The sequence below is a fragment of the Motacilla alba genome, chromosome 4, assembly GCF_015832195.1.
Source record: "Motacilla alba alba isolate MOTALB_02 chromosome 4, Motacilla_alba_V1.0_pri, whole genome shotgun sequence".
Classification (NCBI taxonomy): Eukaryota; Metazoa; Chordata; class Aves; order Passeriformes; family Motacillidae; genus Motacilla; species Motacilla alba.
Genome location: NC_052019.1, coordinates 25,338,826 through 25,353,661, shown reverse-complemented (window position 1 = coordinate 25,353,661; position 14,836 = coordinate 25,338,826). Strand labels below are relative to the sequence as shown.

The 14,836-nt window shown below is 38.4% G+C and overlaps 1 protein-coding gene across 2 annotated transcripts in view; it reads left to right on the top strand.

Annotated features, from left to right (window-relative positions):
• CORIN (corin, serine peptidase) overlaps window positions 1-14,836 on the top strand; it is a 118,064-nt gene that overhangs the window by 98,468 nt on the left and 4,760 nt on the right. For both annotated transcript variants that reach the window (XM_038134464.1, XM_038134465.1), the window contains exons 17-20: window positions 5,290-5,412; window positions 8,228-8,277; window positions 10,375-10,549; window positions 13,602-13,873. In XM_038134464.1, the coding sequence (XP_037990392.1) occupies window positions 5,290-5,412; window positions 8,228-8,277; window positions 10,375-10,549; window positions 13,602-13,873 (620 nt within the window). The remainder of the gene's footprint in view (window positions 1-5,289; window positions 5,413-8,227; window positions 8,278-10,374; window positions 10,550-13,601; window positions 13,874-14,836) is intronic.

Sequence of the window (14,836 nt, the reverse complement as noted above, 5' to 3'; positions counted from 1 at the left end):
GGCTGTTCCAGTAAATTGGAGCAATAATAGACCAATGTTAAAATATGTAGACTTTATTCAGTGTATTAGAGTTGTGCTAGATTAATATCTTTCTGTGAAGAAGCAAGACTGACTTGGCTAAGGCACAAGCTGTAGGGTGACCTGAAATGGAAAATGGAATTCTAGAGAGAGTGAACATGTAGATCAAACTTAACAAGAACTGGTGTAGAACCATAAGTGTCCTGAGAAATGAGAAAAGCCAGGAATATTATACAGGAAAAAAAAAAGGCAAAGTAAGAAAAACCTCAAAACAAAACCACAAAGAAACCTTAGGAAATCATATTACATTACTAAGATAGCAAAGACTTAAGAAAGAGGGTTAGAGTAAGAAATTAATGAGTTATACACTGCTCTTCAAAGTAGCTAGTTTGGTTGAAATCATCTAAGAGCATTTAATATTTATGTCTCTGGTGGGTCTGCAGTATGGCTGACAGTAGTGGTAGCCATAGGTTTGAGAAGTATAGAGAATGTAGGAAACTGGTATGTCATCTTTCATTGAGAAGGATAAAAGAATGAGATACAAATATTTACAAACCACGTTCCTAGCCAGAATTACCAACAAATTACAGCAGTATAGGGTCATAATGACAGTCAAAATGTATTTTTTAGGAACAAATCATGTCAGAGTCCCTTAACTTGTTCCTTGAAATACCAGAGACACTGTGGATGGGGAGAAAACTGTAGATGTCATATACTTTTAACTTTCACATTATGTGAAATGACTTTTAAAATAAGTAAGGAGCTATGAACAGGGATGAAATGATGTGGGAATGTTGGTGATTCATTGTCAGACCATAAAGATGTATTGGTGGGGGGCTAGATGCATGCCAGTGTGTCTGGGAGGTTACAATGGTATTGTGAGTCATTCAGATGATAGAGTGGAGAGCACACCTGATAATTTCTCATTCAGCATCAAGCTGGGAGGATCTGAAAGCATTTTGGAGGACAAGATTAGAATTCAAAAATTTTTTGACAGGCTGGCAAAATGGCCTGAATTAACCAAGATGTGTAATCACTTTGTGGTATTCAGTTTGTGTTAGATTTGGACTAAATGAGAATTGGTCATTTGGGGCAAGGAGTTATAGGAGCTTTGAAAAATGAAGAAGGTCAGGAATAAACCGCTATCCATTTCCGAGGGAAAAAAGAGTAATGAGCTTAAATGACAAGTAGGAAAATTTAGAATAAACATTAAAAAAAATTATTGAATATAATGACTGGAAATGCTGAGGATTGTTCATCATTAAAGTTATGTACAAACAGGGGGCACAAAAATCTGCCAGAGAGAATTTAGATATGGTTGATCTTATTTGAAATTAGGAGAATGGATCAGATGGCCTCATAAGATTTTTTTGGCTGAATTCTCACGGTTAACAGTTTTGTGACAGAAAGTCTCGTGGAAGAATTTTTTCATAGGTCCAAATCCCATTTCATTCTTGAAAGCAGTGCAGAGGACCTAATAAAAATCTGTGTGAAAGTCACACTGGTCTTATGCCACTAAACTTGGTGTTTCTATCACCTCAAATGTAGAGGGAAAAAAAGTAACAAAACACTGCTGTTTGTTATGCATCTGTTGTAAACTTACTTCAATATGGAACTTCCCAGAGTCTTGGAGAAGCCCATAGGCTGAGACTACAGGAACCCAAATATTTATTCATTGAGTGTTAAGTTTGAGCAGTTTGAGCTCAAAAGGACTAGTGCACCTCTTCTGCTTATCAAGATTTACTGCAGATATTGGACACAAGAGAAAATTAAAATTTTATGGTCTGTTCAGACTTTCATAACCACATGGGTTTTAAAATAATACTTGAGTATGCAAATAATCTAATCCAAATAGCACCATGAGGTGTTATAAAGTCATGTGATGCAGATAGGATTTATAATTTATTTTGTGAATCTGGTGAGGGATCTGGTCAAAAAATCACCACTCAAAATGTGTGTATTATTGTTACCTTGGTATGAATGTCTTAAGTTTGCAGATAGCATTAATAAACTTTCTGAAGTAATGTAGGTATTTCAGATATCTACATACAGATACTGGTTGGACTTGATGATCTCAGAGCTCTTTCCAACCTAATTATTTCTGTGATTCTGTGATTCAGTGGCTGTTCTGTAATGTTAAAATATGCTCTGGTGTGTGAAAAGTCTGATCTAGTACCTGTTGGCCTTCTGTAAGATTCAGCTCTTCATCATAGGCTCTGGTCACAACAGTGTGATTGTGCTGTGCAAAAGAACCATAAAATCCTCACTGTAACAGGCATCTGGAGAGCATCTAGTCCTTCTCCCACTTGAAGCAGACCTATTGCCAAATGGGATCAGTTCAACCACTGCTCTCTCTAGCCAAGTCTTGAATACTTTGATGGATAGGGCTCTCTGTTCCAGGGCTGCTTCACCTTCCTAATGAAAAAGTATTTTCTTTTTGTGTGCTGTGAGTCTCCAAAGCTGTAGGTCTAGGCCATTTCCCCATGTTTTATCATGCAGCACTATTGAGAAAAAATTGTTTCAGTCATGTTTTAACTCCTCTTCAAGTAGTTGCAGGTTGCTGCTGAATTGCCCCTTAGCTTCCTCTTCACAAGAATAAGCAAGTTCAGTACCCTCAACCCCTCCTTAAGAGTTAGTGCCAGAGGCCCCTCAAAAATCTGAAAGCCATTTGTGTGATCCTTTCCAGTTTCTAAATATTGTCCTAAACCGATGTACCTCAAAACTGCACACTGTCTTCCAGTATGTATGGTTTTAGTCTGCAAATACTGTTTCAGTTTTGCTTTTTCCAGTAAAGATAATAATTAAAAGCACTAATTTAAAATCCACACCAAGTTTCTGAGCAAAGCGGTTGTGGTATATTCAAACCAAAGGGGAAAACAGAAAACTACAAAGAAGTAAAGGAGCCTTCTGAAAGCATTTAATAAAAAAACTCTTTATTTGTTTGGCCTGAAATCTTGAAAGGTATTGCATCTTCAACAGGCCACTAAACTAAAAAACTGGCAGGAGAGCTATTTTTGAATTTGAAGACGTAGCTTGATGTCTAGAAGTAATTAGCAAAATATAACCTTGTTGTCTTAGAAACTCAGAAGAAAATGTGTGCTACAGCTCCAAGAGGGACCAAGTAGAACCTGCTGGCTGCTGTGTTTCTGGAGCACAGGATGGGGCTGGCGAAATGGGTACCCACTGCCCCACTTCCTCTGAGTGATTTAGAGTCCTGGTGTAATGTGTGCTCCTGGTCCAGCAGCCCTTCTGAAAGTCTCACACTTAGGAACTCTCACCAGCTTGAATCTTTACTTCTAAGATTTTTAGCTCACGCTCTCTCATTCTCTAGCAATTCTGAGAATGCTCTGGTCTCTACACCAATGCTAACCATTGTCTCCAGCTTTCTTCATCTAGACATGAGGGTCTTTGTTCCCCTTCGTTCTGGCTATTTCTCATTAAGTAGATGAAAGGAGACAAGTGGCAGCCCTTGCCTATCTAAAAGAAAATCTTTTATAAGCAGCATCAAGGGGGGAACATAAATGTTTATAGAAGCCATTCTAAAGATGTAAATTAAGGTATCCTGGTTTTGAGTGTTTTATATCAAACACCACCAAAGAAAAAAGTATAGGTATGATCTTTCGACTTTTGCTTTACTTAAGTAAAATAGCGATGAAATTTCATGCAGGTATAAGTGTTTTGTAGGTTGTTACCTTGATTTAGAAACACATATCTTCTTAATTCTGATTGTAGCATCACTGTAATCTGTTATCCAGAACTGCAGATTTCATCAAAACAATCTGGTATTTGGTAATTATATAGATTTGGATTCATCAAATGGCATGATATTCACACCTTTTTGCATTTTTGAGTTACATATTTTATAGATCAGAAACTGTTTACAAGTTCGTAAAATACCACTGCACACAGTTATGAGTTGGTGAACATCATTATTCAGAGCTGATAAGGCAGAATGTCATCATAAGTAAAAGGTTTGCATATGTTTGGTAGGAAAAAGGGTGGGAGATATGGAAGAGAGCAGATCTTTATGTGTATTCTAAAAGCAGGCACGGAGAAAGAAAACTCTTTTTGCAGCAAACATATGCCTGCACATTCTGGTTAGTAGATCATGGAATGATAGTTGCTTAATATGCCCAGAGAAGGTTCTGAAAAATAAGTCATGTAACAGGCAGTGTCCAGGGCCATGACCCCAAAGTTTGGTTTATTCTGCCAGCTGTGTTGAAAATATTTCCATATGGTTACACTGACAACTTTACCATAAAATAGAATTCTTTGATCTCTGTTAGTCTGTGCAATCAAGTGGATAAAGAATGTTGGTGTTTTGTAAAGATTTTTTAAAAAATAAATATAATCAGTATTGAGAATTGGACTTAAAGACAGACTAATATCCTGGCTGGCATTACCAGGTACTGTCATGAGAGATTGGGTTCAGAGGCCAATTTAAGGACACGTCACAGTTTTGCCGAAATTCTCTCATTCTCTTTTCCATGAATTAGGATTTAGAATTTGTCCTTTGGCTGGTGTTAGGGGGAGCACTGATTGAAAGTCCTTGTCATTGATGGGATTGATGGCTAATCATGAATGCCCTGTGCTGGAAAGCTGCATGACAAGTAAAGTAATTTAGAAATGCTCTATTTTTTCCATTTGGCAGTCAAGGTTTAATAAAATAGCAATTTCTTGAGTCTGTCAGGCAATAACCAGACTGAGGAAGTGGATATATGAAAATGTCTCATGGTGAACCATTCTAACTCTCACATACTTCTTAGGTTGCTGCAGAGGAACAGGTTTGGCATCGTCACCAGTGATTTGTTCTGTTTCGCAAAGCAGGCAGCTTGGACTTAAGAGATACTCTCAAGTCTTATTAACAAGGCCTAGACTGCTCTTTACTGTTAAATTTTAATGGATTTCCAATGACAAGAATATAATAAAATATTTATTGGTTACCTCTTTCACATATGAAGATTTTTTTTTTTCATTTTGTGAGGCCAAGAAACTGTTGAAACAGTATCAATGTGTGCATTACAGTAAATGCCATCAGAAGGTTCTTGCAGTTCCAGATTCCAATTCTCCTTCTTGTTGGGAAATACAATGTGACAGTCATGTTGACTGGCCTGGCTTCTCAGGGTGATTTCATTCACCTAGCTGTGTATCTGCCACTCGTGGCTTTGCCATATCACTCAGACGTGTATCTTTAGAGTAAACAGGTATATTAGGCCCTCTTCACCTTCAAAACTGTATAGAAGTTCTATCAATGTCTTTCATTTGTTTCAGAGGACCATCCAAAACAGAAATTGTAATAGAGAGAGAGCAAATGAAGGACCAAAAATGGCTGAATCTGCACTCAGACTGGAAGAATAAAAATGCATCCACTTTACATGCACTTCTAGTGAATGGGTAAGTAACAGGTTAAAAAAGACCTGTTTCACTGCTGTGGGTGGTCACTTATCAATGCAGGATGACAAACTCTCTGGTAAGCTCTTTTTTCCCATGCTACCTGTGTATAAATCCCAGCACATACTCATGTAAGTTGTAAGATACATTCTACAACTACTTTAGTGCCTACAACCACTGTAGTCTCTTTTGAGACCATTTTGTGAATCCTCAGGGCCCCATTCTGGTAGAGTAAGAGCATTGGAGTGATACAGAGGTGATAACCTTGAAGCACCTGCACCAAACAGCTTCATTAAATCTCTGCTGAGCAAGAAAGTCCAGCAAGTACTACAGAGCAAAATCTGCAGCAACATCTTACCATCCTCTGCAGTCTGTGTAGTCTGGATTCATTCATTTGGAGCAACCACAGCCCCTTCAGTAGAGGCTATATCCACTTCAAGCAGGTTTCCTTAGCTCTGGCTTCAGATGATGGTATATTCCTTTTAATTAACACAACTGAACAGGTAGTTATCAATGAGAAGCCAGGATTTCATGGTTGAGACATTCAAAGTGTGACTTTGACGAGCCAGTGAACTAGAAATCCAGGGCAAAACTGGGAGAGCCACCTAATCCCCATTGGCAACTGCATTCTTCAGAAAGCAGATTCATGGTTTCCTATTCTCTTTGAAATGCCCAGGAGCTTTCAGAACATCCTTCCTCCATAGAAAATCCTTGTGTTTCACAAGAAGACTGTCTTGGGTAACTGCAGAGATACAATATGCATGAAGACAAAAATCTGAGGAAGAAATCTACTTTTCTTTTGCTTGGCTCCGTTATTTTCTAGACTCAAAGTTTTCCCTAGTGGCATAATACTAAAAAGATTGTGCCTGCAAGGGCCTAATTTTACTTTCTCACATCTCAATTTTGTACCTTTTTTGTTTTACGTTGGTATTTTCCCCATTCCTTTAAGTTAATTTATAGTTTTTCATCTAGAAGGACCTTTACAGAACAATACTTGAAAATTGTCTTTTTAACTCCTGGATTTTCCTTTCTCACTGTCTTTTTCCTCTAGCCTAACAGTATCTAAATGCTTTTCTCCAGAGTAATACAAGAATAAACACCTTGGGTTGTGACCAGATGCTAAGGCAGATCCACAGCCATATTCTGTTCAGTCACTAAAGTGCAAAGCAGACATTTCAAGGTACTTTTTGACATTTTTGAAAGAGGTCTGCTAGGAAACGAATGAAGTAATGGATCTGGAGCCTATGAGTTACAAATTCTAGTTGCAAAAGATTTAGTTTTGCCCAAAGTGCAGGTTAAAGGAGGGAAAGCATCAGTAATGAGGGTTATTGATAAATCTAGAGCATAAATGAAAGATACATGTAGGAAACAGATCTTCCAGTTCCCCTGAATTCAGAAAATGGATAACAAGAAGTGAGAAGCTGAGGAGGAAGAGTGCATGAAGGGTGAGGCTGTTTTTGTTTTGGCTGCATCAGGCATCCATCCAGTCCAGATGACTGGGAAGTGCTCCTGAGCCCTGCAGTCTGGGTGTGTTCATCTGTGTCACCTGCAGCATGGAAAACATTTGTGCTGTGGAGTATGTTGAATGCTTAAAGGAGTTGCCAGGCTTCTGGATTAATGAGAACTTTGCCAAGAACGAACAAATACACCACTAAATCATAAAGTTTTGATAGGAGGAACAGCACAGCACAGGCAGTGCACACACAAAAGCTTAAAAGTTTTCTCTTTAGAGCTGGCTGTATGGTGATTCAAAGAAACAAGTATAAAATATGAGCGTGGCTGGTCTCAGTTATATTCCATGTCTTTTCTTTGCCTGTCAAAATTTTGCACAAAATTTAATTCCCTGAAATTAGTTGTCTATCTCTACTATCTCTAGGAAAATAATTTTGGAACTGGGTTTTCAAGAAGAGAAATAGACTGATTTTTACAGTGTATGAATGAGGTATATTCAATGTAAGGGACAAAGGTTTGTTTAATTCCAGATTCAAGGTAATCTGTTGGGCTGGCTGACACTGTTGTTTTGCCCACATCACTATCTATGACTTACCATGAAATGCAGCCTCTGTTTAGGTGGTTGCAATTTTAAAGATACTACCTACCTGCTGGGATTAAAGTCTGCAAAGAATTACCTGGCAAAGAAATGACCTGTGTATTCAGCTCTGCACCCGCCTAAGAAAAGCATGCACACAGTAGGAATGAAAAAACTGTGGAAATTAAAAGGCAGTCAGCTAGTTGTGCAGTCGTGCTCGCTGATTTAACTGTGATTTGTCCTCCCTTGACAAAAAAAAACCAGTTCTTTCTCTTCTTACCTGGAGATTTTCAACAGAAAGCATAAGTTTTTGTTGTTGTAATACCTACTTCTGCAGACTTCCTGGAGTCTTTTAAAAGAGCCAAACTCTTAGGGCATGAAAGATCATCTGTTAGCAAAGGTATTTCAAAGAAAATCCTGTCCTTTGAGAGTAAGGAAGAGGAGACTGGCAATCTGTGCTTTCAGGTGCTGTAAATAAGAACTTGACAGACTGTGCATCCCAGCTGACCTCAGAGCTGGATCCACACCACAGCAAGGTAGTCTGCAAAATATATGACACCTACTCATGAAATGTATTGTAAAGATGAACTGATATTTTGAATTCTCTTCAGGCAGATGCTGGAGGCCATGGATCATCTGGCATAAGAAGCTCCTTGAGTGTCTTTTTACAGTTTGAGGGAATTTTTAACAGCTGGATTACAGCAATGAATACAATACCTGTGCTGATTTTCAAATTACCAAAATGAATCAATTAATGAGATTTCCACCATGTTTTGTTTCAATATTTAGACAGACATGTCAAAGCAGAAGCAAAGTGGCTCTCTTTTGCACTAAAGAAGGTAAGAGAGAAGTGCTTATAAAATAGATACTTTTCAAAATGTGTTAAATCACTTAAAAAAATACAGATGTTTAGTATGGATTAATGCTGAAATTTTTACTAGACCTCTGCAACATCTAATTTTGCACTGGATTTGTTTTCCCCTACTAAGTCTTACCAGCTTTTCTTATATTTTCAATAGGATGCTGTGTGGTAAGGTAGCCCATTCCTGATACCACAAAAGGAATTCTGTCAGCAGTTAGGTTTCAGAAAGTAATTTGATAAAACTTCCTGCAGAAAATATCCTTAACCAGCAGAGTGGTTAGCAGACTATCTGCCTGGGAGTTGAAGCCGTGATCTGTTTGTTACGTTCAGGAGGACAGAAGAACCTGAAGCAGAAAGTTATGGACCCAGTCTGTTGGCACAGCAGGTTGTGCAATTTTGAGTGGTTTGAAAATGCAGAAATTCTTCATCTCTGATGAAACCATGTTCTACAGATGAGAAGAGCTTTGCTGAAGAACACTTGAACTATGAAGTAGCTTGAGTCAGGGAAAAGGAATTACAAGACAGGAGCTAAATTTGGGAAACTAATCAAAACATTTGCTACTTGTCAGAGAAAGGCAAAAGCTCAAAGGAGCTTTCAAAAAGCTCGTTGTAGGTATTTTGTTCTGACATATGCTGCTTGCTCTATGAAGTTAAATTAACACAGTAAGAATTATAAGTTGCAAAAAACCATTGCTCCATTTTATTTCTTCAGCACTAAATTCCCAGATACATGCAATGGCAGCATATCCTCTCTTGGGATGCCAGTTGCAGAAACTGGTGGTGTTCTTTTGTTCACTAAATTAGACTGAGTATAAACAGAATAAATAACAAGCCTGGCATCTTTCAAATCCAGAAAAAAAAGTGAAACAAAAGTGAAGGATTATTTTAGAGCTGTAACTGGCAGGTGGTAGTCTGGTGTAATTTCCAGTCAAAGTGGTTTATAAAGTACTAGATGGACAGTAATGGACAAAGTACTGGACAAAGTACTAGAAAGTCTGCAGATCTTCAGATACTCTCCCTTAGTAATTTCTGCAGGCAAAGTGAGTTTTCTGCTGTGTAGCTGAGTGAACAGCATGACATTAACCTCACACCTGACTTAAGAAAAAACTTATTATTAAAATCCTGAGCAGATTTTCCAGGAGCAATTCTTCTGGATAATACAAAGTAGGCTAAACATCTTGTGAGAATCCTTAAAATCAGAGGGTTTTGGGAAGGCTGCAAAAGGCAGGCCTCAGAGACAGCAAAACTGTGATTAGAGCTAAGCAGTAGCCATGAGATAGGTAAGAAGTAGAAAAGTAAGGACAAATAGAACAATGGTCTGTGTATTAACGCTTGTCTAGAATAACTCATTAAGAAAAGTATATCTAGAGAGATATTAGGAAGTTCTAAGCTTAATAATGGAGCTCTGTGCATTATATCTTAAGGCTCACAAGCATGTATTGTATTTGAAATAAGCAAGCATTGTTTTAACTGAAGCAACGTGTGCTTTAAGTGATAGGATAGAACTACTGTCAATATGCTTTTGTGTGATTGGTCAAAAAACTTCAAAAGTAAGTTGTAACATTAAGTTCTTTGTCTGCTGCCTGGGATGTGAGCTGATGGCATCTTGCCATTGTCATAACCATGTAATGAGACTGATGCTGGAAAATGAAACAGCTCAAGGCACGTTCCTCAGCAGTCCCACCCTGTTCGTAATTTGTACGTAGCCCCCCAGCCAGCGATACATGATACTAGCTAGAAGCTAGTAACAGCTAGTAACGGCTTTCCTTCTAGAAGCTAGAAGGAAAAAAAAACATCAAGAAATCTGAGGGAAAGGAAGTCAGGATTCCAAACTCGTCTTGGTTAATATTTCAAGCAAGATTAATAACCGGAGAGCAAGTCCTTTGATCCAAAGGGATGCAAAAAGTGGCTCAGTGTTTGATACAGCTGTGCGTCAAACACTTCGGTTTGGTGACTTGCCTCGGTGGGTGACTGCCTCATCTGCTGTGTTGTTTAGCGTAGTTTCACGCCTGTGGCACCGCCCCGTGGCCAGCTGTGCTGCGGCCGGTGCCCACTAACGCTGCTGTCCCCGCAGAGTGCGGCCGCCGCCCCGCCGCCCGCATGAGCAAGCGGATCCTGGGCGGCAGGACCAGCCGGCCGGGCCGCTGGCCCTGGCAGTGCTCCCTGCAGAGCGAGCCCAGCGGCCACATCTGCGGCTGCGTTCTCATCGCCAGGAGATGGGTCCTGACCGTGGCACACTGCTTCGAAGGGTGAGAGCGCCCAGACATTTTACTGCTCGCATACTGCGCGGCTCAATTAACAAGTTCTTCTCCCTCCAGCGAACACATGGGGCATGGGTGGAGGGAGACCTTTGCACAACGGCCAGCCAAAGAGACCTGGTTTTAGGAGGCTAAAAAAGAAGGTAAAAGGTACAAACCAGCATCAGCTTAGGTTTTCACATGTTTTATTATTCATTGCTGGCATCTCTGCTGATGAAAGCTAAAAGAAGATGCCCTGACTTTCAGCAGGAAACAGGAAAAGGAAGAAGACCAGAGCACTAATTCTATAGCTCGCCATGAGTATAAAAATCATCCTCTGTACCATTGTAGAAAAGACCTGAAAAAATGCTGTGGCCATTGGTAAAAAGAAAAACTGAGTATTTACTCACAGTGCAAATGGCATATTGAAGTCACTGCCTTTTCTTTTTATACAGCCCACTCTTTTATTAAGATTGCAGTCATTAAAAAGTCAGCATTAACAACTGAGAGCCGCCTGGTGTCAGAGGCCGTATTGGAAGGACGGTCTGGAGTGCAGACAATGTTTACATGTCTTACAAATCAAATTGTTTTGATCATTGCCAACTTTTTGGTGCTAACCAATATTTCTTTTTGATGAACCACAGATTTCAGAGGGAGCTTTAGTACCTGATTTATTTTGTCGTGTACCAAAGTTTTTTAATTTGGTTTCTAAAGAAAATTTAAACAAGTGTTTTCTGCTGTAGTTTGCAAGTACTTCTCTGGCATATGCTTACTTAATCCCGCTTTAAACTGGTGCTTGCTCACTGGAAATTATTTTAAACGGCACAGAACACTTTCTTTGTGTTTAAGGCAGCAGAAATTCTATGTTAAGCAAGATTCTCTTGAACTGATATTTCTTTCTTCATAGTGTTAGTCGTTTGCTTTTTCAGTAAAAATTTTATCTTTTTATTTCTGAAAAACTAAGTTCTTTGGTGTTTGTCCTTCTAAACGAACAGTGTGCTAAACCTGTGTAATACAAACAAGAGTACTGTATTTTATCAGATTTTGGGTACAGAAGGAATTTCTCTTCCTTTTCTATCTATTTTTAAATATACTGCTGGAATATTTCCTGTCCTTTGGAAGAACACTTTCTGGTGATCTAAAATAAAGGGTGGGACAGAGGTTGATTCTTCAGCAATATTGGACTGCTACTGAATTTCCTGGATAAGATTCCTCTCATTACTGAAAGATAAGCAAAGCAGCTGTCACATTATAAAGTAAAAATTCTCCCAGTTTTGTCAAATGCAGAAAAAGTGCCACTACATTTTGCAGCTGTTCATTTACTCCTCATGTAGAGCTGCATAATATCCCTGTGAGTTAAGAGTATAACTTGTTAACAAGTTTCTTTCTCATTTATAATCTAAAGACCATAAAGTACTAAGATATTCTGGTCTAATAATTGACTGAGAACTTACAGGAACTTTTTTCTCTTCTCCCTTTCTGAATAGATTGGGGGGGGATGTACCCAGAAGCCTGAAATCTTGAAATTCTTCATTTGTAAGAACTTTTTTTTGTAAGCTTAATATATCATCAGCAAGATCATTCTTTATGTCACGAATTTTTTTGGACATAAAGTATTTTGAAAATTTCCCAAACCAACCAAATAAGACAGCAATATAAAGAGATTTTAAAGTGCTCTGGTCCTTTATGCAAAATGCTCCATTTTGTGAAACTCATGTGAAGTTTGGAATACAAAACATAAGGACCACATAAAAACAATACAAATAGCCATGAATACTTGTAGAGAGCATAAATAGAAAGAGCTGCATTAACATTGTGTTGTTTTCAAGTTTTCTTATTATAGTCCCCGGAGTCTTGTCAAGATAATTTTGAAATGCATTACATTAAAGCACCCAAAACATTTTAATTTTTTTTTTTATGTGTAGGACAATGCATTCTGGCTGACTACTTATTTCTGTAGGCAATGCTATTTTACAATGGTCATAAACACAATAGTATATAAATATTCTCAGCTCTTGATTTCTGTAACTTTATGGAGCAGCTCACAAGCTGATCATGATGCTAAAATGGTCATTATAGTCCAAAATGCAAGAATTTTCATCCAGCTCTTAAGATAAACATAGTCTTGATTTAGCACTGAATCTCTTTACAAATTACAGGAATTAAAATTCTCTTGAGCACTATGAAAAACCTGAAATTCTGCATGCTTTTACTTGCACTGCTTTGAATAAGCTTTAGTCCTGTCAAAGGTGCTTAGTTACATGGAGTTGTCTTTCAGCAGTTGTGCAAAATGGACTTTTTGGAGAGCTTTTAGCATCACAGACTAATTAGAAACCACAAAGAACCCGCAACTAATCCTGTGACTAGTTAGGACTGAGATATTACAGCCTCGAAGCCTTCCATAAAATCCAGCCTTTTCTGATGTCTCAACAGACAATAGTTCAGTGTTCCCCCCTGTATCATATGTATCATGGCTTTGTGGTTTTGTATGTTTACCAAAAGAGTCTCAAAAAAAATTTAAGAGTCAAAGTAACCTTTGATCTTAGGCATAGAAAGTATACTTGGCACAGACTGGATGCTCAATAAATAAGGGATTTTTCCCATGGCTATCATAAAATATTTAATTTACACAATAAAATTGCTTATTTGAGACTCCTTAGGGTTTTCAGTGAGACTTAACTGCTGTCAGCAGCAGACTGCTGAACAATATTCTCACCCCAGCGAAATTTGTATGTGCCCACCACTGAGCATGTGAGCAACTAACACTGGGAAGGATCCAAGGGATGACTCTGACAGCCTTTAATACAGCAACTGACACATGGTTACATATCTTCTGATGGTGTGAGCTTTAATGTGTTTGATTACAAGCAGGAGGGAAATGGAAAGCATTGACTTGTGTTGCTCAGATCTTTGCTGTAAGGAATAATGCATAAATATTTGTTTTCATCTTGTAGTATTTGTATGCTTTGTAAAGTGTAGGGTACATAAAGGGAGAAAAAATATCTTGGGTATTTTAGCATAAAAGAAAGACCTTGACTTGAAATTTCACCATTTTTTTTCAAAGGAGAGAAAGTGCAGCTGTCTGGAAAGTAGTGTTTGGGATCAGCAATCTTGATCACCCATCAAGTTTCATGCAGACCCGACTAGTGAAGACCATCATCCTCCATCCACGCTACAACAGAGCAGTTGTAGACTATGATATCAGCATTGTGGAACTAGATGAGGACATCAATGAGACAAGCTATGTAAGACCTGTCTGCTTGCCCAGCAAGAACCAGTTGGTTCAGCCAGACACCTACTGCTACATCACAGGCTGGGGACACATGGGCAACAAAAGTAAGATGAATATTTCTGTGACTTTTGTAAAGTAAGAGTCTTTCTGTGACTTTTGAAAAACATGTGATTCTTCTACTGAGTTAATCAAGTGATAATATTACAAACTTTTATCCATTTATACTATTACTGGATCTTAGTAAATACTAGGGAAGTGTAACTACTCTTGAAGGGATCAAGCTGTGACCATAGCCTAGCTTTTTCAAGCAGCAGCCTCAATTTATGCTCCTTAATACTTAGACACTGACTCGATTTTTAAAAATATTGAGGATCTGGAAACTTCTATCAAGAAAGTCCCCCACATTAGTTATGATTTTACTCATCTAAGTTGCAGTCACAACAGTATTGCAAAGGTACCACCTCTTCAGTGTGGGGCAAACACTCTTAGCTCAGAGCCTTCAGCTGGAGGCACTGGAAGCACTGGCAGACAGGCTGGAGGAACAGGATCATGAATCATTTTGTACTTGTGAGACAATTTATTCCATAATCACAAGTGTTGTTTCTGTATCTGTGAATAGAACGTTAGTGTGTTTTCTGTTTTGGGGCTGCCACAATCCTTGACAAGAACTGTTGTGTTATGTAAATCTTTGTTCAGGCAAAATGATTCTGCATGAATAGTATGCAAATTAGCCTGGCCCCAACACTGTTAGTGCACTAGCCATTGTGTTTTTGCCTTTGCAGTTATTATAGCTTTTTGCTATTATTATAGTAATTACTAGGGATGGCTTTTCCGTATGCTGGGTAAGGAAATCTTCCTTTCTGTGCTGCTTCAGTGGAACTTCAGTTGTAGTGGCCAGTTTAGATGTGATAAAAAATAATTTGATATGTGAATGGTCAGCTGTTTACTAGCATCTCTACCCATCTAAAATATCTCTATATGATGTCAGAAAAAAAACTCTGACAGAATGTTTTTGCAGACTGGTAAATATGGTGGTGGTTTTTTGTGTTTTTTTGTTGTTGTTGTTG